The sequence below is a fragment of the Pempheris klunzingeri genome, chromosome 5, assembly GCF_042242105.1.
Source record: "Pempheris klunzingeri isolate RE-2024b chromosome 5, fPemKlu1.hap1, whole genome shotgun sequence".
Taxonomy (NCBI): Eukaryota; Metazoa; Chordata; class Actinopteri; order Acropomatiformes; family Pempheridae; genus Pempheris; species Pempheris klunzingeri.
The window spans coordinates 9,264,016-9,290,362 of record NC_092016.1 but is presented as its reverse complement, the minus strand read 5'-3'; the positions used below and the strand labels follow the sequence as shown (position 1 = coordinate 9,290,362).

The 26,347-nt window shown below is 41.2% G+C and overlaps 3 protein-coding genes across 4 annotated transcripts; all 3 read left to right on the top strand.

Moving 5' to 3' along the window:
* The first annotated feature begins 2,733 nt into the window (after nucleotides 1-2,733).
* Nucleotides 2,734-4,860, top strand: pthlhb (parathyroid hormone-like hormone b). Its single transcript, XM_070831200.1, has 3 exons — nucleotides 2,734-2,859; nucleotides 3,082-3,200; nucleotides 3,800-4,860. Exons 2-3 carry the CDS (start codon nucleotides 3,097-3,099, stop codon nucleotides 4,188-4,190), a joined length of 495 nt encoding a protein of 164 aa, XP_070687301.1. The 5' UTR covers nucleotides 2,734-2,859; nucleotides 3,082-3,096; the 3' UTR covers nucleotides 4,191-4,860.
* Nucleotides 4,861-7,013: 2,153 nt separating this feature from the next.
* Nucleotides 7,014-8,685, top strand: LOC139202056 (galanin receptor 2a). Its single transcript, XM_070831529.1, has 2 exons — nucleotides 7,014-7,107; nucleotides 7,740-8,685. Exon 2 carries the CDS (start codon nucleotides 7,762-7,764, stop codon nucleotides 8,683-8,685), a length of 924 nt encoding a protein of 307 aa, XP_070687630.1. The 5' UTR covers nucleotides 7,014-7,107; nucleotides 7,740-7,761.
* Nucleotides 8,686-21,942: 13,257 nt separating this feature from the next.
* On the top strand, nucleotides 21,943-25,457 carry LOC139201172 (shaker-related potassium channel tsha2-like). 2 transcript variants are annotated; one of them, XM_070830428.1, is made up of 2 exons: nucleotides 21,943-23,670; nucleotides 24,995-25,457. In XM_070830428.1, exon 1 carries the CDS (start codon nucleotides 22,197-22,199, stop codon nucleotides 23,637-23,639), a length of 1,443 nt encoding a protein of 480 aa, XP_070686529.1. In that variant the 5' UTR covers nucleotides 21,943-22,196; the 3' UTR covers nucleotides 23,640-23,670; nucleotides 24,995-25,457. The 2 variants fall into 2 exon arrangements, with proteins under 2 accessions (XP_070686529.1, XP_070686528.1); XM_070830427.1 differs by having other exon boundaries at nucleotides 24,958-25,457.
* The last annotated feature ends 890 nt before the right edge of the window (nucleotides 25,458-26,347 follow it).

The following is a 26,347-nucleotide window of genomic DNA, read 5'->3' as shown; positions in this document are numbered from 1 at the left end:
ATCCAACTAGTACAAATAAAAACTTGTTAGGGGATCACCAAAGTCAGTGGGATTCATCTTCTGGGGGCCATGAATGTCTGTTCAAAAATTCATGGCAATCCATCAAACGATTACTGAGATATTTCAGTGTGGACCAAAGTAGTGGACAGAAAGACCTAAAGCCACAGTGCTAGCTAAAAAATCACAGACCACATCACAATGGATCCTGACAAATGAAAATGGTGTTAAGTATAATAAAGAGGACAATGGCAGTTTGTACAGAGGCAGACTTACTACACAAAAGCACTTACTGTTTCAGCACAGGCTGTACTATTGTCTTTTAACTGATGGGTCATGAGCCAGAATGAATCATAGGAACATATAACTGGGTTGAGAACAATCTGCTGCCAGGCCTAAACTGATTTTAACCACAACTGAGGGACTCGCATGAACTCTGAGTCGACATACACAATTTCTATGTTCATGTTAACTGTTATCATTCATTTGAGACTTATTACATTTTACGCAGAGATCACTTTGAACAAACTCTAGAACAGCATGTCTGTACTGTACCAAACGTGAACGTTGAGGACAGACTTTGCCAGCTGTGTGATCCAAAATCACAGAGTTTACAGCCCTCGGTTCATGGAAAATATGACGACTGCAAATAATTTTGGATAGGACAACACATTTTTATCATTCTGGCAGAGTGGCTCTAGGGATGGCAAAATCGGCCAGTGGCCGTATTCTGGTGATTTTGGTGTTCCTCATCTATCACTACCATGAGGTTCAGATTTGTGACATGTCTTAATACATACTCTCAGGATGAACTGTAATAACTAATGATGCCTTCACTTTTAATCGGTTTATGACCAAATACCTGCAACACTAGTAAAATTCCCATCAGCCTCAGTTGTACTTTCATGCTAACTTTTTAACTTAGATGGAGCACATGGTAAACATTATATTATGTCAACATAAGCATGTTACAATTGTCATTGTGATCTTGCTGATGTTAGCATTTCTATCAAAACACCCCTGCACATAAGCACAGCCTTACAGCTCATCTTCATTTCCAACATCTTTTTGAAAATGTGACAAACAAGTTTATTACCAATCATGTGAAAGTGTCTACTTTAATACAACTTAGTTCCAAGTAATAATGAATGACTCTCCTACATGTCCGACTTTCCAAATCTAAAAGAATTATGGTTTAAAATAAAAAAGCAATGTTTTGCTGGATGCTTAGTCACACAACACTGAGCAATTTGCTATAGTCACCAGGGTAACAATATGTTCAATGTTATTGCTTGTTCACGAGTCGGATCACTCCAACATTGGCCCATGCTTCATCCTTCCATAAAGTTTTATGAGAATTGGGCCAGTAGTTTTTCCGTAATCTTGCTGACAAACAGACAAACAAACAGCACTGAAAACACAACCTCCTTAGCCCCTTAGAGGTAAATATTACAACAAACACAGTTTCTGAAGCAATCAACTCAAAATTACAGCCACATTTAAATTACATTTTCCAGTTTCATATAGCATATAGGGCTTTCAATGTATATCATGACACGCCAAATGTATGAAAAATCACAAATAAAGCAATAAAGTAAGTTTTAAAGAAATGAACCATAATCTACTGTAGAGCATTACATGATATTCAAAAAGTCCCTGCCTTGCCCTTGCTGCATATTCAACTACACCAGGGTATGTAGTGCTGTCACTCAATGTGATACTCAAATACATACACGTTTAGCCACAGATCTACCTCTTACATCAGACTACTGACCGTAAATGTGCGTATTTATTACGTTCTCAGAGAAATTACAAATGCAGCTGGATGCTCCTGCCAGTGAACCTGGGATGGTATACAGCTGCCTCAATGCACAGCTCTCAACCTTCGTTATTGGCTGAATATGAGAGATACCTCAGAGCCCACTATAACCATTTGGTGGTGAGCTGGTTTGCTGAGGCGGAGTGGAGGTGAATTGAATGGTCTGCAGTGAGAGGCTGTGGGTTGGGTTTCTCTGAGGTTATGGTCATTCTCCCCTGGGAGAGTGGTTAGGCCTGGCTGTTTACTTTGGAGTAACCCTGCCCCTCCCCTTATACACTCTGCTTGGTAACCCATGATTACCTCCATCGGTGCACACCTGTCATTTCTGACCTCTTTATGATTCAATTATTAGTAGACTTTAGTAAGAAGGGACAGCTACATTTTAAACTGATAAAAAATTACGTTTTTTATGCATGTTGTTTATTGTGTGGTGGTTTGGATGTTGCATGAGCGCCACCTTCTTGTCACAGCAGGTGTGTGTGAAGGGTTTGGGGGAGGGAGTGAGGGGAGGGTGGGGAAGTTGGGGAGGGTGTTAGGACGGGACTTAATGGGTAGGGACTAAGGTAGTGCCTGCATCTTCACCCAAAGAGGAGTTTGACTTTCTCTGTGTGCCTCTCTCAGACAGACTTGCACAGACTGGCTCACGGTGCCGGACTGAAAACCCCTCTCAGCTCTGCTCTCCGGCTCCAGCAACCAGAGAAGATGCTTCATCGTTACTCTTCATGAGATCACTGCAAGACTGAGTGGCAGCGCAGCAGCTGATGGGCTGCTGCTGCTGCTCTTTCCATCTTTATCTGTCTTTTAATTGGGACGCTGGGGAGAAATAAATAGCTCAGCACACACTGTTGGGAGGCAAATGAATGGAGCAGACTGACAGGGGATTTCCCCAGGCTGCCTTCACACCAATGGATCTGGACACAACTTTTGAACTGGCCAAATTGTATTTGGCAGAATAATTTTTCTAATTATTTTTGTATATCAATCTTTGCAACAAGATCTTCTAAGAGCTTGCCTTTTTGTGGATTTTCACTGTAAAACACCATGTAAGTCTAAGTTTCTTCTTTACTTTAATAAAATGTTTTCTGGCACAAGTACTGCTGCCTGGAACATGTCATGTACTCAGGAGCTATGTCATGTTTCAGCTGTCTACACAGCTCCTGACATAAAGTATTAAATACTACACAAACAGTACAGTGTATGTTTATAAATTAATTGAAGTTTTACATAAGTCTTTGAAGTGACATAATATTTCTTGTGTTCTTCAGATCTTAGGCTCAAGGATGTGCTCTTTAGTCATGCTTCATCAGTGGAGTCTGGCTGTGTTCTTGCTGTGCTCCCCAATGACTCTTGATGGGAAACCAGTTGATGCACTTAGTAGCAGAACGTGAGTTATTTTTCAATATTAATTTCAATAACCATAGAACAGTAATTCAAATTATTCAAACGAAATGAAGGACTTTATAATAATTAAACATGGTAAGGTAATATCTTTGAAAGATTCCTGTTGTTTGGGATTTAGAAAACACAACCGTGGTTTACCTAAACAGATTAAATTAAGCTACAGGAGGTTTTCTCCGTTTCAGCTCCAGCTTTCTGGGATCTTGAGCTCAGATTAATGACAGTGTTCAGAGACTTGTTTATGCTGCCACCTACTGTACTGAGGTTTCCTGGTGCCTGACCCTAAATTTCAGCTGCTACCACTTCTAAGGCTGCCCCACACATAAACACTGTGGTTTACCATGAAATTGCAAAAAAGGTCAAACAAAAAAGAAGACTGGGAGATTTTTTATGGTGCTAACTCACAAATGAAGACATCTGGTTTAAATTTCTCACTGAGAGAAAATGGATTTCTGACAGACTTGCAGAAAAGTGAACTTGGCGCTGCTCCTTTCTCATACACAACAAAATTTTAGGATGCAATTAGCTTTTATGTAACCTTCCTTGTTGATCTGACTCAATCTCGTCACTTTCATTCGTTTAAAGGAGGAGGTCGGTGAGCCACGCCCAGCTGATGCACGACAAGGGCCGCTCCTTGCAGGAGTTCAAGCGTCGCATGTGGCTGCATGAGCTGCTGGAGGAGGTGCACACGGCCGATGAGCGAACGCCACCTGTGCAGAGCAGAGCCCAGAGCCAAACCTTCAGTGGGAATGCCCTGCATGAGAAACCCCCAGGGGCCACCAAGAACCTCCCTGACAGGTTCAGGCTGGACAGAGAGGGGCCTAACCTGCCCCAGGAGACCAACAAGGCTCTAGCTTATAAGGACCAGCCACTAAAAGTGGCCACCAAGAGGAAAAAAAAGGTGAGGTTAGGCCGACGTAGAGAGAGCGATAAGAAGCGAAGGCGGGCACGGTCCGTCACGACAAAGGAGCCGTGAGGGATGCAGTAACCCGGCTAAGAGACTCCCGATAGCCTTTATGTGGTACTGCACTGAGACACTGACACAGGTTCGACTAGACTGGGATCTGAGAGACTCGACACTCGGTTGACTGCGTCACTTCATATTACAGCTCCGGGGTTGTGCTTGTATGATAATATTTTGCTATGTTTGTATTTTCAATCTCATACTTCCTGAAGTTTCATGAACTATCACTATAACATCTTCTTAGGTCCATATTTATTTGGAAAATCTGTAGGCCTCTGTAACCCTGATTGTCATCTCTAACCAGCTGTGTGCACAGTTAGATCATACGAGGAACTATTTATTGCCTGAATATAATGTAACTTCACAAAACTGGGAGGCTGAGTGGTCTACTTTTGTTTGGCTCTACATATGTTGACTATCGTGGACTTCCATACAAACTGTTCACTGAATACATCTGTTCGAACTGTTCTGCCATAATTTATTTCACTTTGAAAGTGTGTATTTATTTTGTGAATGTATCACGGTGCTGCTGACTAAATTCCATAATGCACTTTAGCTATATCCTGTACATGTTCTTTTGTGGTTGAGTTTTAATTTGATGTTTCTTTTTGATGGTCCTGCTTTCCTTTCCCACCTTAGATCCCTCATGGACTTGTAACTTATTGGATGCTTCATCAAACCCACTTTCACCATTTTACATTATAGATTATTTTTATAGTCAGGCGCTGTCAGACTCTTTTAATGTTCTTCACTTGCACTGAGGGCATACTGTACATGTTTCCATTTAATCAGACATTAAAAATGTAGCCGTTAGAAATATTTTTGATTAATGGTGTCTTTGTTCACCAGATATATGTGGCTTAAATGTGCAACTTATCATTTATGACAGATAGGCCTAAAATTATTTGTCAAGTAATCAATTACTGACAAAAATCAATCAGCAGCCATTTTGACGATCCATATTTTAAGTAATTTTTTTCATGCAAATATGCCAAATTATCTCTTTTCAGGATTTGCTGCTTTTAATTCTCTTTTGTGACGTTAAATTGAATATATATGGATTTTGTCGGACAAAACAAGACATTCAAAGACATCACTTTGGGCTTTGTAAAATTATTTTTTCTGGCATTGTATGGATTAAATAATTAATTGAGAAATTAATCAATGAATTAACTGATAATGAAAATAATTAGCTAGATGTAATCCATGTATGAGTATTTTAAAGGTTGTTTGTATCAGGTGGAGCTGAACACCTCAGCCCTCCTTCTGCCAAAAAATAAGTGTTTTGTAACACACTGAATGTTAGTTTTGTTATTTGTTTGAGTAGTTTGCCTAAAGTGATGTATTAATATAAATGATGCAAATAAGATTATTCTGAAACATTGTCAGCTGCTGATTTTACTTGACATTTATATTTAGTAAACTTGGGCTACAACTGTTATTTTCAATACAGATTCTTTTAATTCATTTTGTCTATAAAATCAGAAAATAGTGAAAAAGGTGACCTGTTAAAATGAGCGATATTCAGTACAGGATCATATAAGACAAAGAAAAAAGGAAAATCTTCACCAGGACCTAAATGGCATTTAAAAACATTATCAAACTTTTAACATCTTATCAAAATAGTTGACAATTGACCTCCAGTCGACTAGTGATTTCAACTTTATAATGCATAAAATGATATACTAACACAGTGATTGCACAGCAGATTAATCTGCAGCATTGTCAGTTATCCATTTTATCCTTAAAATCTTAAATTGATGAGGAGTAGGTGTGTGTATACACACTACCTGCCTCTTCATGAAGAAACAGTGGCTAATCATAGAAAAAAGTAAGAGAAGAGTAACAGGGTGATCTAATGACCAATCAGCAGAAAGTATCTGTTCTGTTGAAGTGTCTTTGAACAAATTATTGAATTCCTTTCAGTTTTTGTTGACTTGCATATTATGACCTTTAATCTTGCAAACAAACACCAAAAAAGATTTGTGTGAAAACTGTTTTTTGAAATTTACCATAAAAGTGATGAGCTTGAAAAAAAACATTAATGTTTTTGTTGACTCTTCAGCACGGATAGAACACATTGAAGCGGTTAATGTCCCACTTGAGAAGATGTGGCATTTTTAACAGCTGCTGGCAGGACGACGGCACAGACACTGGTAATGGAGGGGTTAGCAAATGCATCAGCATCAGCTATATCCTGTGCTAAGAGCAGCAGTGTACACCATAGGCCATTAGCTGACACAGAGTCATAAATGCTGTGGAAAGCCTGATAAAGCCGTCGTCAGGAGCCTGCAGTTCACACCGAACAAATCAATCAAACAGTGGAGAAAGACATTAATATCTCCAGAGAAAGGGAGGAACAGCGAACCTAATCAATGGGCTGCTTTTTTATTCTTTGGAGAGTGCAGTTTTTTAAATTCATACAGTATGAACATAATGCCTAAAATGACTTTTACAAGTCAGGAAAGGTAAGTGCAAGATTTAAAAAGCAGCGACACAGTCTCTTAAAAAGAGTGCCCTAAAGATTGATATACTGTAGACACACACATTCGACCACAAAGTCCAGCTAAGGTTCACAATATCAAGTGCAGCAGTTGTAAATGAAAGTAACAAAAGACACACGTACACCCTCTGACAATAACAACAAAACAGGCATGTAAAGTACATCCCTGTTGTCTCAGCAGCTGGTCTGAGGCCGTTTCTCTTTAAACCAAGTCACGCAGAATCAATTTGACCCAACTGGTGTTTGCCTTACTTCCCACCACATCCAGCAATCACACTTTGTAATGAGTCCTGAGAGGCTGTCACCTCCTCTTCATCAGCTCACTTTAACAGGATGGACAACAGTAAAAGAGACTTCTCCAGTTTACATTATGAGGATGTTTCACCCACAAACATGAAACTGAAAATACTGCTTTGAGGAACGATGGTGAGTACCTCAAAAAAATGGACACCATTTTGAAAAGCAATGATTTCTGATGAGACAAAACCCTATTCCAGGTAATTAGACCACTGGTTGAAATATACAGCAATCTTTGCTATGTAAAAACAATGTACCTTTTGTTTTGGTAACATTACATCATCTATATTTTGGTGAAGTTACGTGATATATACAGTATATTTTCTATCACTATGGGTCTACAAAGGCCTTTCAGATGTTATTTTGTCAAGGTATAACATTAATACAACTACTACAACATCAATTCACTGCTGAGTGATAGATAGTTTCTCTTGTAAATGGTTGTAAGTACAAAATGTCAGAAAATACCAAAAAAATGTAATTATGTTTTTTCCTGAGCCCAATCTGACATATATAAATATCTATTTTTTTTAAAAATCAAACCAATGGTCAAAATGCCAAATATATTAAGTTTGCTATTGGATATGACAGAGAAAAACATCAGTTTCAGCAAAAGTCTGGAGTGACTTATAGAAACATTACTGAAATAATTAAGATATTATTATTATTACAACATCTAAATATTTAGAAATAATAAAATATATCAATTTGCCCAAATCTTAACCTCAATGATGAATAAAATATTTTGTTGTATCTTAAAGGTGATGTTAAGTCGGTGATAATATGGATGTTCCCAACACCTATGGGCTGATCTTTGCCTGTACCTGTGGAGTGATTCTGGGCATCGGGCTCTGTGCCAACCTGCTGGTCTTCTCTCTGTTTGCCAAGTACAACACGTTGCGTAAGAACCGCCTTGACATCCTCCTATTCAGTATGACTCTGGCCGACTTCCTCACCCTCGTCCTCATCCCCTTCACCTTACACTCCGCGGTAACCCACTCATGGCCTTTGGGTGACACTGTCTGCAAGGTCTACCAGTTCATGCTCTCCTTCAGCCTGGCGGCCAGCACATACTCGCTGTGTGCCGTATCCATGACCCGCGCCATGATCATCACCAACCCGTACCAGCCTCCCACCATGGACCTGGTCATCCTCATGTTTGTCCTGGTCTGGGCACTCAGCTTCTTCATCAGCCTGCCGCTGCGTATGTTTGCCACCAAAGAGAGTCTGGGCCCAAGCCCTGCAAACTTCACTTTCTGCCTTCCAACCATTCATGACCACCACTACCAAGTGGTTCTGAGCCAGTTTGTACTTTACTACTTTGTTCCAATGTTAATCATCGCCTTCAACTATGTCCGGCTGGCTCTCTTTCTCCACAAGAGCCCTGTAATGTCGGTGTCCAGTGCCAGGAACACCCGCCGTGCCTCTGTCATGGTGTTCCTGGCGGCTGCTACCTTCTCAGTGTGCTGGCTGCCTGGTTATGTGCTGGAGCTGTGTGTGTACCTGGGGCTGTATCGACATGGACAGGCTTGGGAGATGTTTTACTTCATTTGCACTGTGCTGCAGTACCTGCACCCCTGTATCAACCCTGTGCTCTATGTGCTGCTGTCAAAGCGCTACCGCCACAGGAGGGCAGCCTGGCTCTTCAGCTGTAACAAGAACAGAGTGCAGCCACAGGTCATCAGCATCACCACAGATAGCTTTTAAATACAGCTGATTCATTTAGGCATGAAGCGCAGAGTTGGTGGCAATCAGGAACACTTTTTTTTATATTTACTGTACAATAAGATGTTTTTGTGATTACTTCTATATCTGAGGTATAAATGTATAAATAAGAAGACAAGAAAAACAGTAATATAGCTTAATAATGCAAAACTGAAAAGAAATATGATGATACCTTCATTATGCTTATTGTCTTTTTAAAAGTAATTAACAATGAGTTTCATTTACTTTTAGGGCCAGGCTCGTTGTAATAAAATTACTGTAAGACTTATGAAGTCTATTGCGTATGAGTTGTTACAGGATCATTTCTTCTATTTCTACACCATCATTGCAAACTTCTTTCTTTAGACATGTTTTTAGCCTTCTCAGGCAACCGTAGCTAAAAAATGTAATATTCTATAAATGTGCAGAAAATGATTATTGTAATGAGATAGTTTATGTTGTAATCATTCGAAATAGTGTTTTGAATGGCAAAAATCACCAATACAAGAGAATTTTCTTGTTATAAACTGGACATTTACTTTACAGGACAGGATAGCAGGTCTATCTGACGCTGTACTAATTTAATGTAATAAAGACATGGCTCTACTGATACATTCCTACTGCAGAGCAAAGTTGGCCAAACACAGATGTACTACTTAGACACTCCATAAAGTTGTGTTGCAGTGCTCCACCAATATTTGAAAATCTGAACATAAAATGCCCTAAAAACACACACACACACACACACACACACACACACAAATGCTCATATGACAAATAAACTTTCACAGGGCGGCTATAATCCAAGCAGCAACAAATCATTCGGTAAGTTTTGCTGCCTTGGCACAGGGCAGCTAGTAAATATGAGTTATATGATCCGCTAGTATCCATCACATAACTAGTAATAAAAAACCACAGGGTAAGCTGCAGCCTCTCATCTTCTTACAATCAAATTGAGCCATCAAAAGTGACGCCTCAACCACTTTGAGGCCAAAACCTGCAGCTAGACAAAATGACAAGATTCTGCTCTTTGACCGTGTAACTACAAATGTTCTAGTGCAGTAAGTTTAACTGCATTATTAGATTTATTTATTTATTTATAAGATTTATTTATAATTCACATTGCTAAATATCTACTACAAAAGAGGATACTGAATTGGCCAGTTATATTGTGATTATGATTCTGCCTGGACTGTACGTTGTAATGCAGGAACTGTTGAAGTGTGATTTCTTTCAGATATATTTTTCCTAAATACAGGTGTTCTGTCTTTGGGCTGTGCTTTTCAAAATAAAGGTGTAAATACTGGTGTTATAATTCTTTACAGCACAATTTAGTTAAATATTTTTTCAGCTCTCACAGGATATGGTAGCTGAACTGGACATAGCCCCATTAAGATATCGATGGGGGATTAATCACATGTGTATTACACAAGCAAACATTGGAGGAAACTTATATTAGCAGCACTAAGTGTTTAAGAGATGAGTGCTTTGTTTTAAAAAATAGCTCTTTCCCCCAGGAGCGGTTGGCTTTGCGTTGGGAGACACCACCAGCTTCAGCGCGCCATCCTTTGTTCACTTTAAGCACACACGCAGCAGATAAAAGCACACACCTGCGTGCCCACGTTTTTTTCTCAGGCAGTTTTAGGCTAAACGTTTGTGGCAGGAGAGAAGTAAGAAGTGGGCTGTGCAGCAGGTGTTGTAGTTATATAGAAAGCAAAGGGATTGGAAAAGGGAATAACAAGTCCGGTTGAGCTCTGGTGGCCGCTGCAGTAATAGGAGATAACCTGCCCCTCCCAGCTCACCCCCTGACTTTTGGCCTTCTCTTTAGAGTACAGCAAGGGCAGCTGGCCAGACTTGTACAGACCGTCATCTGTGGACCATCAGCATGTCGGTTATGGTGAAGCAATAAAGAACATGTGCTCAGACGCTTCAAGTAAAAACTACTGAATGTACTTCAGACCGAACACTCTGCTCTGCAACCTCTGAGCAAAGCAAGATTATCCACAAACAATAAAAATGAATAAATAATTGCTGTGCGAAATGCATGCTGACTGTATGTTTAGACAATTTTCAATCTGCCCCTTTTACAAATTTGTCCAGAAATTAGTTCTCATTCTCACTAAACTGGACATAGACTGTACAGTCTCAGAAATATTGTCAATGTTCCAACTCCTACTGTGTAAATTATCTGTGATGTAAACTCAAAGCTCATGAATTATGCCCTCACACCACACAGTCCAAAAATACTAAAATGAATAATTGATAATCACAGTAGTTGACATGCAATTTTCTGTCTTTCAACTGAATAAATTATTAGCTCTACTGGAGACCCAATGCGATGAGGCCACCAGTGGCTGCTAGGGGGCGCCAACACCTCCCAGAAACAGGTGCTTATGGGGAGATTCGTCACGTTTTGTGTTTGCCTCAATTGCAGTAGGAGCTAATTTTATATAATGTTTCAAGTCAGAACTAAGATATATGTATTTTAGAGCTGAAGTGATTAGTCATTCAAGCTTATTTCTTGGGCAAAAATCACACCATTTCCAGCTACTTAAGTGTAGCTACTTCCTAGGGTTTTTTGGTCCTCTATGACAGTTAAAGGAATATATTTTTTGGATTGGCTGTTGAACAAAACATGACTTCACTTTGGACTCATGTATCACAATAAATCTATGACAGATCTCAGGTGTGACTGGTTACAGTGCTGTGATTTTCCACCCCTAACCGATCACAGTTCATTTACTTTGAACTTTGCTCTGTCGGCTACCTGTTTTTCCCTCATTGCCTGTGATCCTGCCGAGACATTTCCTGCTTCTGATAGAAAATCAATCGTAGACAGGTGCTCCACCAGCTTGTTCTGGGCCTACCCTAAGGATTAAAAAGAAGTTTGTTTAGAGGTGCGTCTGATTGATTGGCTACAGTCCACCGTGGTTTTTAGTATTTAGTCCAAAACAAGACACCAAAATTTGCAACATAGCAGAGTCTACATCCATGTTTTTTCTTACAGTCTGTGTCATTAAGGCAGCTTTTCTGACCTTAACATTGTGAATTAACATTGCCTGAATATCAAGAACAGAAGATGTATAACGAGGTGTACCGGCTTTGGACATGTTTTAGATGTTTCCCTGCTGAAACACACCTGATTTCGGTGATCAGCTCTGCAGCTCTGCAGAAGCCTGATAACGATCCGTTCATTGGATTCACGTGTGATGGAGCAGGGAAACTTCTAAAACATTCAGGGCAGTGGGCCTCCAGGACCAGGATCGGAAAAAACTGTTCTAGTCTGTTTAATGAATATTGGTACAGCTTTAAGGGATAATTTTCTAATTTTCAACAGGCTTTGTATCATTACGATGTTGGTAGTAATGTAATGCAATGCCATGATACAAAGCTGGCTGAAAATCGGCAAAGTATGTATTATAATGTGTCTTATTCAGCTGCTTACATACTTGGATATGAAGTCCAGATTGGTATTGGAATATATTATAATGACCCAAACAACACTCATTCACAGAAACATTCAAAGGTATGTTCAAAATGTATCAATGTACATATCAAACGCAGGATGCAAAATAGCCTACACATGAAGTAGGGCACTTAATAAAGCTAATTACTTACTATAAACCAATTTGTCTCTTAGGGCAATAAACTACCCATTATGTTTTAAAACCTGTTCATTGCCATTCTCTTCTCGTCCACCAGATGCCCTCTGACTTTTTCTCCCGTCCCAGTCACCTCAGTCCCACATCCAGCCACTCCTGGCTGCCCTGTAATAACCCCTTCCCTTCCTGTCCCAGTCACCTGACCTTCCCAGTCTGCACCTGCTCACCTGTTCCCACTTTTCTTGTCAGCCCCGAACATATTCAACCAGCCCTTTTCCACTCACTCCCTGCCAGATCGTCCAAGTCGCCCTCTTGCCTTGTATTATTGCTTTTGAGCTTATGCTGCCTGAACCTGGACCTCCTAAACCTGGCACTTGTAGTCCGTGTTTATCTCGCAGACGAGAATAAATTAAGTTTTTAATAGTTGCTGCATTTCTCTAACCCTTTGTTTCTGTTTCTGTCCTGATAAGCATCCAAGCTGTGTGCACTTCTCTTCACTTCTCTTTCTTGAGAGGTGGTGGGGAGTAGGTTGTGTGGCTTAGGTCGGGTTTTGTTCCTCACATATATTTTATAATCAACATGTATCAGAAATTTCGAGATCGTACTTTGTATATACCGTGATTTTGTTAATCTGTTCACATGACATCTATTTCATTTCTGTGCTTAAATTGAGTGCAGAGGACAGAAGGCATCACATGTTGCACAGACTCTAAAGCCTCCTGAGACAAATTGTGATTTTGGGTTATACAAATAAAACTTCACTTGACATCTGCATGCCTTCTTGACAATGTACCTTCCTCTCTGCCTATCAATAAATCCCTCAAATCATCCTGTCTGCTTTAGCTATCTACGTGTCCATCTCCTCACTCCCATGACAATAAAACTGACAAGTGAGTACTAGATCTCTGCACACATGAGTGAATAGGTGACAACTAATAATGGGAAATTCCTGATTCTTTGACAGGCCCTGACCATGGTGCTGTCTGTGTTAACAGCCAACAATGACAAACTTTAGCAGTCCTGACTATTATTTAACAAAAGCTGCTCAGGCAAACAAACAATGGTAACAGGCGCCTTACATTTGACCGTTTAAAAGCAACATAACCACATCAGCAATTACACAAGTAAGTGTAGGTGTGTGTGTGTGTGTGTGTGTGTGTGTGTGTGTGTGTGTGTGTGTGTGTGTGTGTGTGTGTGTGTGTGTGTGTGTGTGTGTGTGTGTGTGTGTGTGTGTGTGCCTCACATACCAGTTTATTGAAGAGGACCACTGTCAGTCATGGCTGCAGTCATATAATGGCCACTGACCACCTGAGCTCCACCACCTGAGCTCCACCCCTTCCTCCAGACATTTTAATCCTCCCATCTGTGTCACATCCGCCAACTTCATCCTCTTTCTGCAGGTCCAGTCAGTAGTTGTACAAGTAGCTCGGTATCGTTTCTATCCTCAGTCGTTTTTGCAGCAGTTTTTAACAAAAAAAATCCATGATTCATCATTACCGCTAGCTTAACGCTAACAGTTAGCGCTAGCAACGTTAGCTAGTTAGCTGATAGAGAAATTAGCTAACTGGCTGTTTCTTTTGAATTAAGCTGCTAGTTAATTTCAAGTCTCTTCGTGAGTGTTACCTCTCAGAACCGTAGTTGGACAGTTTGTCTTCCTTGAGTAATGAATTAACAGTTTCTGTGGGTGACATGGACTCATTTAACAAAGGGACTTGACTGTGCTGCTAGTACAGTGCAGTTCCCTCACTCACCACACGCTCATTAGAATGAGCGGCAGGCGCTTGAATAATGGGGTAAACTTGACTTTCTACGGGTTCTGGGAGAAAACTGCTGATTAATATTAGGCTAATGGGTTAACAACACCCGTAACAGTAAACAGTTAGTTTCGTGGGGTTTTAACTGAGTATTCAGGTTGTCATGATTAAGCTAGCTACATCTCAGGTCTCTGTTAGCATAAGCTAGCAAGTTCAGGCAGGCTAAGTGAATGTTAACTACATTCCCAGAACAAATCCTGAAGAAACAAGTGGCTGTTGAGGTAAGTCGAAGAGGAAACACATTGTTTGAAACGCATCTAGAGCAAAAAAAAAAAAGAGTATTTGAATTTAATGGGATGCTCATGTTGCTTTGGATCTGCTGAGGATTCAAGCTAAGTAGGCAATTGTTTGCTAGTAGGTTAGCCATGATATATATAGCTGAGGTCAGAGCTGTGTGTCAGATGTCTGCCTCCCAGGAATATTGCTTAATAAAACATCATACCTTTTTGTATATTAAGTTAAAAATAAATTTTAGGGATTTATAGCATAAAAAGTGCATGGCCATACTGCCAAGGAGTGTAATAAAGTTAGTTGAAATTTTTAGTAGTTAGTTAAAATTTAAATGGTTAGAATCTAAATGAGTTTCGCTGCATACATGAAGCACCTTTTAACCAGCATGAAATGCAAAATAACATCAGCATACATATATTAACTTTAGTTAAGTGCACCACTTCCTCCAATACTGCCACTGGGTTGAGCTGAACTCCCGTTTTAAGGTAATGGGCATTAATTTGTGTAACATAATAAGTAATACTATTGCGTACAAGTTGGCCCACTGACATGTTCCTTTTACATGCAGGTGTTTTTTCTTTTCGAAATGGCCCTGTCGCAACAACGTTACACAACAACATTGATTAACATATATATGTAAGGCCAATCTACAGTATAGGCTAAATACATTTTGTGAATTCCTTGGAGACCACATTCTTGACACACTCCATGAGTTAAGCAATGCACATAGCTGACAGAAAATAGTTGTGGCTACACGCTGCAAGATCAGAGGGCTCTTGCCATGAGCTAATCATACCATGCGCCATATAGGCAAGTGTTGAAGGAGTGTTGCCTGTTTATTTATAGGAGTCTCTAAGGTTCCACAGCGGAGGGTAGCTTTTTGAGCTGGATTCAATTACAGCTCTGGTGAAAGCTGAAAATACAACATCTATACAGGCACAAACATGAGTATAAATTCTTAATATGAATCTGTAGGCCTCCTTTATTGTGCTGTATTTACAGTAGTTGAAGCACACAATGGTGATGTTTTCTCTAGAGGAATACAAATTGTAAATGGAAAACACATTAAGGCTATATTTTGAACATCCATAAAGTCTTCTTATTTATTTTCTTGTGGGGAATAATGGAGGATATCTACACGAAAATAGGTTGGGGATGTAGAAAAGTAATGCATGAATATATAACAACTATCATGGCAACAGCACCCTCCATAATCAGTTTAAATCAGTATGTGCTGTCATCATACCAGTTAACCAGTGGCAGCATGAAGAACCCACAAGTTGTCTGTGCTGAAAAACTTACCATAATGGTAAAACTTAAAGTAAGATACGCAATGGAAACGCATTAAAAACAGAAACAGCAACACAAATTAATTCTAAACAGGGAGGGAAATCAGCCAAATTGGCCTAGTTTGTGAGCATGAGTAAGTAAGGAAAGATTTATTAATGAGCAGGCATGAGTTCGAGGATTTCAAGGAAGTTACGGATTGAGAAATGCTATCAGACACAAGGCAACAACTTGCAGTCCAGATGGTCAGCACCGGCCTCGGCCTGACGTAATATCATGGTCCAGCAGTCTGTTTACGTTGTAGAGCTCACTGTAACGTGAAGGGACATGGCAGGTGAGCTGCAAAAGAGGAAAATTAGTTAACACTGAAAAAACCTCTGAGCCTCTGAACAAGTGGCACCTTGTAAGCGCCAGTGTAAATATGGTTCTTCCTATAAAGAAAATAATCAAAAAAAGGAAAGACTGCGCTCACTTCAAATGATTCTTGAAATTATTTGTACAGGCAGAATGTGTTTTTGATGATTTGGCTGTAGAGTCTTCAGTAGCTTGCCAAGAAAAGAAACCAGTCAGGGTGTATAGTAGGGAATGTAAATCTATCTTTAGAGGAGGAGTAACTGCATGTGACAGTAATGGCATAGAAATGTCAGCAGGGTGAACCCATTGTTATGAGTGGAGAAGAGTGGAAATAAGGTTAAGTATCACGTTATTAAAAGGTGGTGTAAGTGAAATGTTGACACGTTATTCTGTGGCAGATTGGAGAATTATTTTTGTTTGTTTTTTTGGCTGTAACTCTGATCGGTGTCATGGACCCAGTCACCAAAGACCTGATCCAAAGCAGCGTGAGGGAGTAGGGATTAGTGCATCAACTAATGACGGTTTTATATCACATACGTCTGTTGACAGATTCGTCATTTAGTCTAGGATTTTATAAAATGTCAGAAAGTAGTGAAAAATGTCCATGACAACTTCCCAGAGCTCAAGGGCGATGTCTACAAATGTCTTGTTTTGTCCAATCTTCACTTCAAACCCCAAAAATATTCATTTTACAATTTAAAAAAGAAAAGCAGAAAATCCTCACATTTGAGAGGATGGAACCAGAGAGTTATTTTTGCTTGATAAATTACTTTACTCTAGTAGGGACACTGTAGATATTTAAATCCCTCTGTGCTGTTAAATGTTGTTTGAGGATGAGGAGGGCTTACACACATACACTTATATGCTGATAGAAGTCAACAGGGTGCCTGTCAGCCTGGCGTTGATCGTGCAACCAAATACCAAGACAGTAAAGTCTGAGAGTAGAATCATTTAAAATAAGTTAGCTATAAAAATTAAACTTTGAGACCTTTGAAGTCACCCTTGATTAATAACCCATGTGTGGTTCTCCTGTGAACTGATCCCCCCCCCCCCACAGTTGCCCCCAGCCAGGATTTTGGACGACACTGTCTTCTAAAAAAGGGAAAGGCTTGATCAAGGAGTGAAATGATTATCCGAGGTAGGCGAGGGACTGGACATGCAGAGGTAATTCCAAAGAACCCTGCCCTTCGGATCTGAGGAATCCAGTTTCATCTCGCGGTGCGTGCCTCGTTACCTATCAGCAAAAACACGAACATCAACTTCAGATGACAGCAGGCTAAAATTGGTGGCTATCAAAACCCAGGAACTGGCAAGGAGCTTGGATGGAGTATCTGCTTTCTGGAGTGGAAGCCGTGGGTTAAGACACCCCAGGGCGAGGAGGCTATGGGCTCCTCTCACTTGCAGAGCGGGTAATTGGGATGGCATAAACACAGCTTAACCTCTATTAGGCAAAAACTTTCACACTATTAATTAGATGCAGCTGCACACGCTCCTCACATCTCATCCGTATACATTGGCTGATGAGTGAAGACTGAAATGCATGCTGTGGTCCGTACAAAGTTCATCCTACAGTGCAGGTTTAAGGTGTAAGATTCATAATGAGATGTATTTATTGTCGCCGTATTATTGACCCAACATGGCCAGTGCCATGTTCTCATGGTTGGTTGCTGTGCAGCAATTCCACAGAAATGTTTGAATCATTTTAGAAAGTGTCACCAGTTTTCCAAATGCAAAAGACCCATTTAGTACATAACAAGATCACAATTCTTTTAAAAAAATGTAAGGACGTCTTATAGAGATATATTTGTTTATTTAATGTACTTTTATAAACGTACTATTAGCTGATACCATTATTGGATTTTTTTAACTGCTAGATATACATATTGGTGTCTGTAAATTCAGTACTGGCTGGGATAGATTAAAACACTTAATATTTTCTAGATGTCTGAGCTACGTACTGTCTCGTTGTACAGCTTTGTAACTGAGGGGCGACAGTGATTCACTGTAGTGTTCAGTCCACCCTCAGTCCAACTAACTAAATTTGTTGTTTTTTTTGTTAGAATTAAGAAACAACAGCTTCCAGTGGGATCAAACACCACGGCAGGCGGCGCAGCAACACCAGAGGAGAGGGAAGAGAGCCGTGATGAGAGCTAAGCTAACCCAGCTGGGACCAGGCTGCTCATTGTGGTACGGTGGAGTGGATGAAATGGGACTCAGGCTGGCCAAGCAACAGGAAATAGGAGACTGTTTGTGCACACATCTTCCCAGAGACTTGACTTCATCTCGATTCACTGAATCATGCTGCCGCACTTAAAGAACAGACTGTGTTTAGAGTCGACAGAGCGCCAGAATCCGGTAAGATGTGGGGAGGCGGACTCTAATGTTTACATCAATGATGCTCAATGATGCTCAAACGTAGTTAAAGTTGATGGGCAAAGTTTCCCAGATGTTGCACTTTTAATGTGAAGATGAAGACCATGTTATCATCGTTATCCGGTTGCTGCTGTTCACACACTAGATACAAATTCAAAAACTGCACTACAGAATTATTTCTATGTTTGTTGGGCAACCCTGTTTTGTAAAATGACAAATAATTGAATCTTACATTGCAAGGTTTATAGAGGAGGAAGAGGAGGTGAAATGTTGCCTCCTATTTTTAGGAGGAGGTGGCCACATCTTACATACTGCACCTTTTAAACACGATTTATACGTATTTGCTGTCCAGAAACTTTAATTCATCAACCAAATTTAGTCCAGGTTTAACATAGGAGTAAGGGATGTTTAGGAAAAACCCTCTATCACAGTATATGCAGTTCTATATTACAATGTATCGTACATTTTCCAGAAAATCTGTGGAGAAATTGTTAATGGATGAAATTATCGGGACAGGAATTTGTGTTTTCAGCTAATCCACTAATTTGAGATGCTGGCAAATCATCACGGCTTCATCGCGTAAGTGCAAAAATCATGTAAAATTCAATAGTGTCATGAAGCAGCCCTTCTCAGTGATTGGCACCCAGATACATCAAAGTGATACTTACCATGGTGTAACAGTATGACAAACTCTCTAGTGGTAGCCATATTTGTGTCATTTCATGGTACATGTAGTCATATTATGCAACCGTATTTTTAACTTAACTGTCTGTAACTTTTTTGATCTGAAAACCACTAAACCACAGGCTAACTGAGAATTTTTCCATCTCACTGCTAAGCTTTGCTTGTGGTAATATGTGATTTGGAATAAACACTAGTGATCCTTTATTTTAAAAAAACTATGTGGACTTGAATCAGAGGCTCCCCAGATATAGCTCCACCTTTATAGACTCATTCCTGTGTCTGAGATGCTGTCATCACCTGTCCTACAGAGCATATGTCAGACTGGGTCAAATGCCCCCTATTTCATTTCGAGCGGCGTCGCTGGAACTAGAACGATGTGATCCGAAGGAGCTGTTGACTAGCACGGCTGACCTTCTAAAAACTCCTCTTTCAATTTATAACACACACTCACACACACGCAAACATGATACGCACATGCGTTCATTCACATATTGCACTAGAAGCAATGCCGGATACACACTTACAGAAATACACACACACACACACACGCACACACACACTTTGTAAATACTTGGCCTGGGGCTCAGGAGGAGGAAAGCCAAGCGGAGTCACTGACACAAGTTGCTACTGTGATTACCTCACGTCTGTTATGGGTTAGCTAGCCTCATTCTGTCTATATTTAGACAAAGATGAGCCTCGGCGGATGAAGTGCAATTTATCAAAATGCTAATAAACAGCAGCTCCTTTTAAAGAAGTAAAGCCACTGTGTTTCAGAATATCTGAGCATTGCTAAAACAATGAATTATTTCAACAATTTTCAATATATGTTTGTAATATTGACATAATTATCGATTATTAAGTCATAATTAACATTCATCATACTATTGTGGTGATTAGTGCTTGTTTATTGCATTTATCATCACTATTCAATCACGATGTTGTAAATGTCAGTCGAAGCTGCTGATTTTCTTGTTGATTTAAAGAAACTGATTTTTTCCAGCGAATGATACAGAAAGCAGATGTTTTCTTGGTGTGAGTGAACACACAGTATCCTGTTACCACGGGGGTCTCCTGCATTCATAGGTCGGGCCATTAATAACGATGGGAGGTTCCTCGCTGTCAGCATTCATGTTCCCAGCAGGCTGTGTGGCATGTGTCTCCCAGGCTCATTACCTGCGGTCACTGTTAAGGTATGCACGTACATACATGTCCATCCACATATCAAAATGTATGGATTTCTTTATAGAGGGTGCAACTGCAGGACCCACCTCAAACACACATGGCACCAGAGTGCACAACTGTACACTGTTAAAATAAATAAGAGATATTATGAATAATGTGCTCAAATAATGTGTTTGATCCCACAAAGATGGGAGGAAAAACCACTAATGAGCTTTGAAATATGATAAATAAATGTGACAGTTACTGGTTACTGTAATTGTCTTGACACATGAGTGTTAAATTCTCTGAGTATTTTTCTTTGTTTGTCTGACAGATATCACGTGTCCATTCCTCAGCTTGTTTGTTATTGTTTGTTTCCTTGGATATAGTCAAGGCCTGACACCTTGGCTTGACCCAGACAGCCATTCGGCGAATGCTACATGCTAACACATTAGCAGCAGCCGGCTCCGTGTCCTGACACTGACATTTGACTCCGAAATCCAACCCTTTGTTCAGTAATGGAAAGGCCAAAAAAAGTGCTCCTCTGGGAACCACTTGTTAACCTGACTGAGCAAAGAAAAAAAAAAACCTCTCTGACATTAAAAGTTTGTGACGGCATGTTATTCCCGCCAACGATTGCCCGCATGTACGTAATAATGCAGCTTGGTTTTAGTAACACTGATTAGCACCCCGGTGCTATTATTGTTGTGCTCCTGTGTCTACAAGTGCAGTGACTGACAGAAGTGATACAGCTTTATGAAGGCAATGAAAGTGGGAAAAAAAGGAGCTATAAATAGATCACAATGCTGCAGGGCACATATAACTGTGTCCTGTACACTGTTTAAACTTTTTATCATTCAATATTCAAGAGTAATTGAATTATTAAACTGCAAAGAAAGTGGGCCTTTAACTTGGCTGCAGAGGATTCATGATAAGGACCTAATAAAGGTGGGGGTGCTTGCAGCTGTTTTTTTTTTTTTTTTTCGTTCCAGTATCTCAGTGACCCCGAGGCCAGGTCACTTCTCTTCTGGGGCTGCCTGTGTTCCAAGTTTTACAATTGAGCCCTTTAAGTGCTACGAACTGTGAATGTTATTTTGGCTGTGGCTTCCTGAAGACGCTATCCTCTCTGGCTACTCAGGTGTCAGTCAAGCCAGCAGTTTCCACTGGCTGGATCCAGGAGGGCCCCCGGTCATTCGAGGCTCTGTGCTTCGAAGCATTCACGTTATTTCACCTTATTTATTTCAAGGCGCTTTCAATATGTAGCTGCGGGAAAGAACAACCCTCTCTACACTGGAGGATGTGTTTGTCACCTTCGCCTGTGCTCCTTGTTTCTGAAAAACTGTGGGCTGCAACCCAAAGTAGACAGGCCTGGTCCTGGAGGTTCCCCTTGTGACAAGAATAGCCCCATGATTTCATGAATGAGGGACCTGCAGGGTGAGAGACTCTATTTCTGAGTCAACTCTGGATCTGGAAAACTAGTTGGACCTTGACTCTGAACACAACAAGACTAATGACTTTGATGTGGGATTATTTAGTGATTAAAAAAACCCCATTATTTTGAGATTAAAATGACAAAGATTACAGCTGTGAGGCTCCAGTGTTAACTTGGAAATCACTGCACTGCTCCAGTGAAGTGAGTGAGTGTGAGAGGGACAGCAGCAGCAGCAAGTGTCATCTGGTCTTCCAACTTGGGGAGGGCTTTGGAGTTTAAAATGGTGTGAATATGATAGCCATAGCCATCGGTGTAGCTTATGCAAGTGGAGATCTTTTTGCACCATTGAAAGTTGACAGTTCAGAGGCTCTAATCTGACAAAAGGACGGTGTAAATCAACATCGGCACAACGACTCTGGATATAAAGGCATAAATCTGTTTGGGAGCAAAACGGGGACTTTGCCTGAATCTCGGGCGGCTGCATGCAAGAGAGAGCAGGGAGGACGCACCGGCAAAAGGGCAAGAGGAAGGCACCAAGGAGGTGAGTGACAGATTTACCCTCGCAGGGGTAAAAAGATGACTGTGGTGCCCCAGGAGAACCACGACGAGACTGTGGTCATTACTCCTCTGTTGCAAGATGCTGCCGACTTGGAGCCAGCCGACCAGGAGTGCAGCGAGAGGGTGGTCATCAACATCTCAGGTCTGCGCTTTGAGACGCAGCTAAAGACCCTCTCCCGCTTCCCGACCACGCTCCTGGGAGATCCGCGTAAAAGGATGCGTTTCTTCGACCCGCTGAGAAATGAATACTTCTTTGACAGGAACAGGCCGAGCTTTGATGCCGTCCTCTATTATTACCAGTCAGGAGGGCGGCTTCGGAGGCCCGTGAGTGTGCCTGTGGACATTTTCCTGGAAGAAATAAAGTTTTACGAACTTGACGAGGAGGTCATAGAGCTTTTCCGAGAAGACGAGGGTTTGTCGAGGGAAGAGGAGCGCCCGCTGCCCAATAACGAGCTCCAGCGCCAGTTTTGGCTCCTCTTCGAGTATCCAGAGAGTTCCGGACCCGCACGGATAATTGCCATTGTGTCAGTTATGGTCATTTTAATATCCATCATTATATTCTGTTTGGAGACTTTACCAGAGTTTAGAGAAGTGCCGGCGGTGCAGGACAATCACGCCAATGGAAGCGCGCACGGCAAAGCGCCCAGTCCGTTCACAGATCCGTTTTTCATGGTGGAGACACTTTGCATCGTGTGGTTTTCCTTTGAGTTCACCATGAGATTTCTGTCCTGTCCCAGTAAGCCAGCTTTCTTTAAAAACATCATGAACCTGATCGATGTGGTGGCTATAGCTCCGTATTTCATCACCCTGGGCCTTGATCTCGCAGAGCATCAGGGCAGCAGTCAGCAGGCTGCGTCTCTGGCCATACTCAGGGTCATTCGGCTCGTCCGTGTTTTCAGGATTTTTAAACTTTCCAGACACTCCAAGGGTCTCCAGATTCTCGGCCAAACGCTCCACGCAAGCCTCAGGGAGCTGGGACTGCTCATATTCTTCCTGATTATTGGAGTTGTCTTATTCTCCAGCTCCGTGTACTTTGCAGAAGCAGAAGACCCCGAGTCTGGGTTTTCAAGCATACCTGATGCGTTTTGGTGGGCTGTGGTGACAATGACCACGGTGGGATACGGAGACATGTGTCCCTCCACCATCGGGGGGAAATTCGTTGGATCTTTGTGCGCCATCGCCGGTGTGCTAACCATAGCCCTGCCTGTCCCCGTCATAGTGTCAAATTTCAATTATTTCTACCACAGAGAGAACGAGGAGGAGGACAATCTTCAGTACGTGCACGTGACGTGCGGACAGCAGCAGCAGCAGCAGCTCTCCATTTGTGAATGTGATTCAATCAAAAGTAACCAGTCGCTCTCCAAGACTGAGTCCTATCAGGAGAGCGACGACTTGGAAACTCTGAGCTATCCAAGCGTAAACCCACTGGAGACATACACAGGGAAACTGACAGATGTATAAAACACCCCGCTGGAAGGCAGTTTTATTTCAGGTGAGTTTTCTTCCACTGGATGTGAAGTTTAGGCTCCTTCATGTCAGATGATGCAGCTGTTTTACGCAAGATATGCGCAGATATGGGCTTCAGTTATCCCAAACCAAACTGATGATTTACTTAACTTTACTTATTGAATCCACTAGATGACAAGAGAAAATCATTCCTCCCACTGCAACCTCTTTTCCTTTCCTATATTTGGGCTGCTGGTAGGAAATAGAAGTCACTGAGTGAAATGTCACACTTGGGAGCCCCTCACATGAAAACATTTGGGAACCCCTGGGGTACGCACTAAAAAGCATGGACTGTTTGAAATTCCATCAGCAGTAACTGAGCCAAACGATGACAAACATCTCAATGTATGAAGGGAAATTTGCTATAACCAAAGAAAAGTACATTAGGGTGGAGATGTGTCCTAATCTTTAATGTCCCAGTCGAGTCAAATTCAATTGGATCAAAAAAGCTGAGGATGCCCAGTGCGCAGCAGTGCTTCTCTCCTGTGGTGTTTACGCACAAGGACACGAGAAGCACAAACCAAACTTTACCTTTGTAATGTTCAGAAAATCACGTAGCCTATTTTCAAAGTACTAAAGTTTTGGATAAAGTAGTGGAGGAGAGACAAGCCGTGAGTCAAAACCCCAGTGACTCACCAGGTGACCAAGTCTGCACGGAGGAGCGCACAGGGAAAGACCGACACAATCACGTAAACTGTCACACTAGACTGTGTGTGTGTGTGTGTGTGTGTGTGTGTGTGTGTGTGTGTGTGTGTGTGTGTGTGTGTGTGTGTGTGTGTGTGTGTGTGTGTGTCCCTCAGGGTAATAGAGTTTTTGTGTTTTCCATAATAACGAGATCACTAATCCCATGATAAAAAGATGAATATCTTGTAATTACAGGGCAGTTTTTTTCTATTATTTTCTAAAAAAAAATAACAAACGTGACGACTCTGAAACGCGGAGTCATGACTATGAGAGACAGGAAACGTCTCCAAACTTATTTTATCTGTTAAATTTTAATCTGATCAGAAAAGTCAGAACATGCGAGCTCTGAGCGCCACTCTGTGGCTGATCAATATTTCTGCAGACAAAACTTGTGCTCCACTGTGTGCATAACTATTCTATACCTCAGCCTGAGTATCTTTGCATTGCTGCAGCTGACCCTCACTGATTTAGGCATCATGCTCTCTGACTCAGTATGCATCCGGATGCTTGTGATGGTTACCTAAGCTCACCACCTCCTCTGACCTCCTAATGTTAACATAGCGAGTTTTGTTTTCTGCTTAACTTGCAGGAATGAGGCGGATAACTGAAGCTTGTTTCTCCCCCAGAGTCGCAACCAAATCCAAGCGTGGGATTCTCTGCTCCACCAAAATACTGGATCACTTTCTCACGGATATTCGTGCGTTGCCAGTGTCGTAGCCTAGAGAGACCTCACGGTGGAGACGCTTGGAAAAGGTTGAGTCTGCCTTAAAGGACACTGTGTGTGCATCATCATTAGAAGAAAAACATTCTTTTGAGTAGGCTTTATGAATGACCACGCTTTCCTTGTATATAAGCCTTGTGTATACTGCGATTTTTGTAAATTCTGAATTTTCCCATTTCTTATGCAGCTTTTAACGCAAAGTTGGAATAGCAACTTGCCTCTGTGTTGGTACAAACATTCAGCTCGCACTGCAGCTCGCTGTAAACAACAGCACAGCCCAGAACATTACGATGCAATGTCTGCATGACACGAATTCATTGTGAATTTAAAATGTAATAAAATATTTATTTTTCTAATTTAAACATGTATGTGAATTTAACTTAATCTTTTTTTTTTTTTTTTATAAATAAATAATGAACCAGAAAAACGTACCACTCGTTAGTTTTCACTCAGTATGATAATGATCAAAGAAGGCAAACTGCAAGTCACTTGTGTGGAAAATTCAACAGCATGCCCACTAATTATCTCAATGCACTTGATCAAGTTTGGTGCTGAATGATGGAAAAAAAGGCGCAGAACCAGACATTGGGCTGTCTTGCCACTGAACCAATTAACTTAATAAAATGCCAAATGCAGGAGGAGTTATTTGGCTGGAGCTTTGATAAATTACACAGAGGCCTGCTGTCCTGATTTTGTGTTGATTGTGTGTTTTTAGAAATTAAGAAGACAGTTCGGCTCTCACTGTGTTTTTAGGCCTCCAGTCAGCTCTGCACAAACGGAAGCTGCCATTGGCTTATTTGCTTTTTTGTGGTACTTCATCGTTATGAGTTGAAGCTGTCCCGGTGCTTGTTTTTGGGATTTGTAGTTTTCTATCAGGTGTATCAATCATCTGCGCTGTCCGCGGTGCTGAAGCTGCTCCTCTGTCCTCTGCAGAGCGATACACTACATTTCCTCTGTGGCGATCAGAGGGGACTGAGAGGACATAGAACTTACAGCCCGTGTGATAAAGTCCCATACTGGGCGTGAGACGTGCACATCTTGGATGCAAGCGACCCTTGATGTGATGCTTCATAGCTATGTGGGCTGAAAACACATGCTAGACGACTTCATCTTTCTCTTTAGACTACTCACCAACAAAATAACAGGAAATCTAATTTGGTCTCAGTAGTCTCAGATGTGGAGATGTGTCAGCCCTTCCAACTAACGCCCCTTAAATCCTGGAGTGAAAGAATAATGAAAAGGTGATATAATCTCTCTC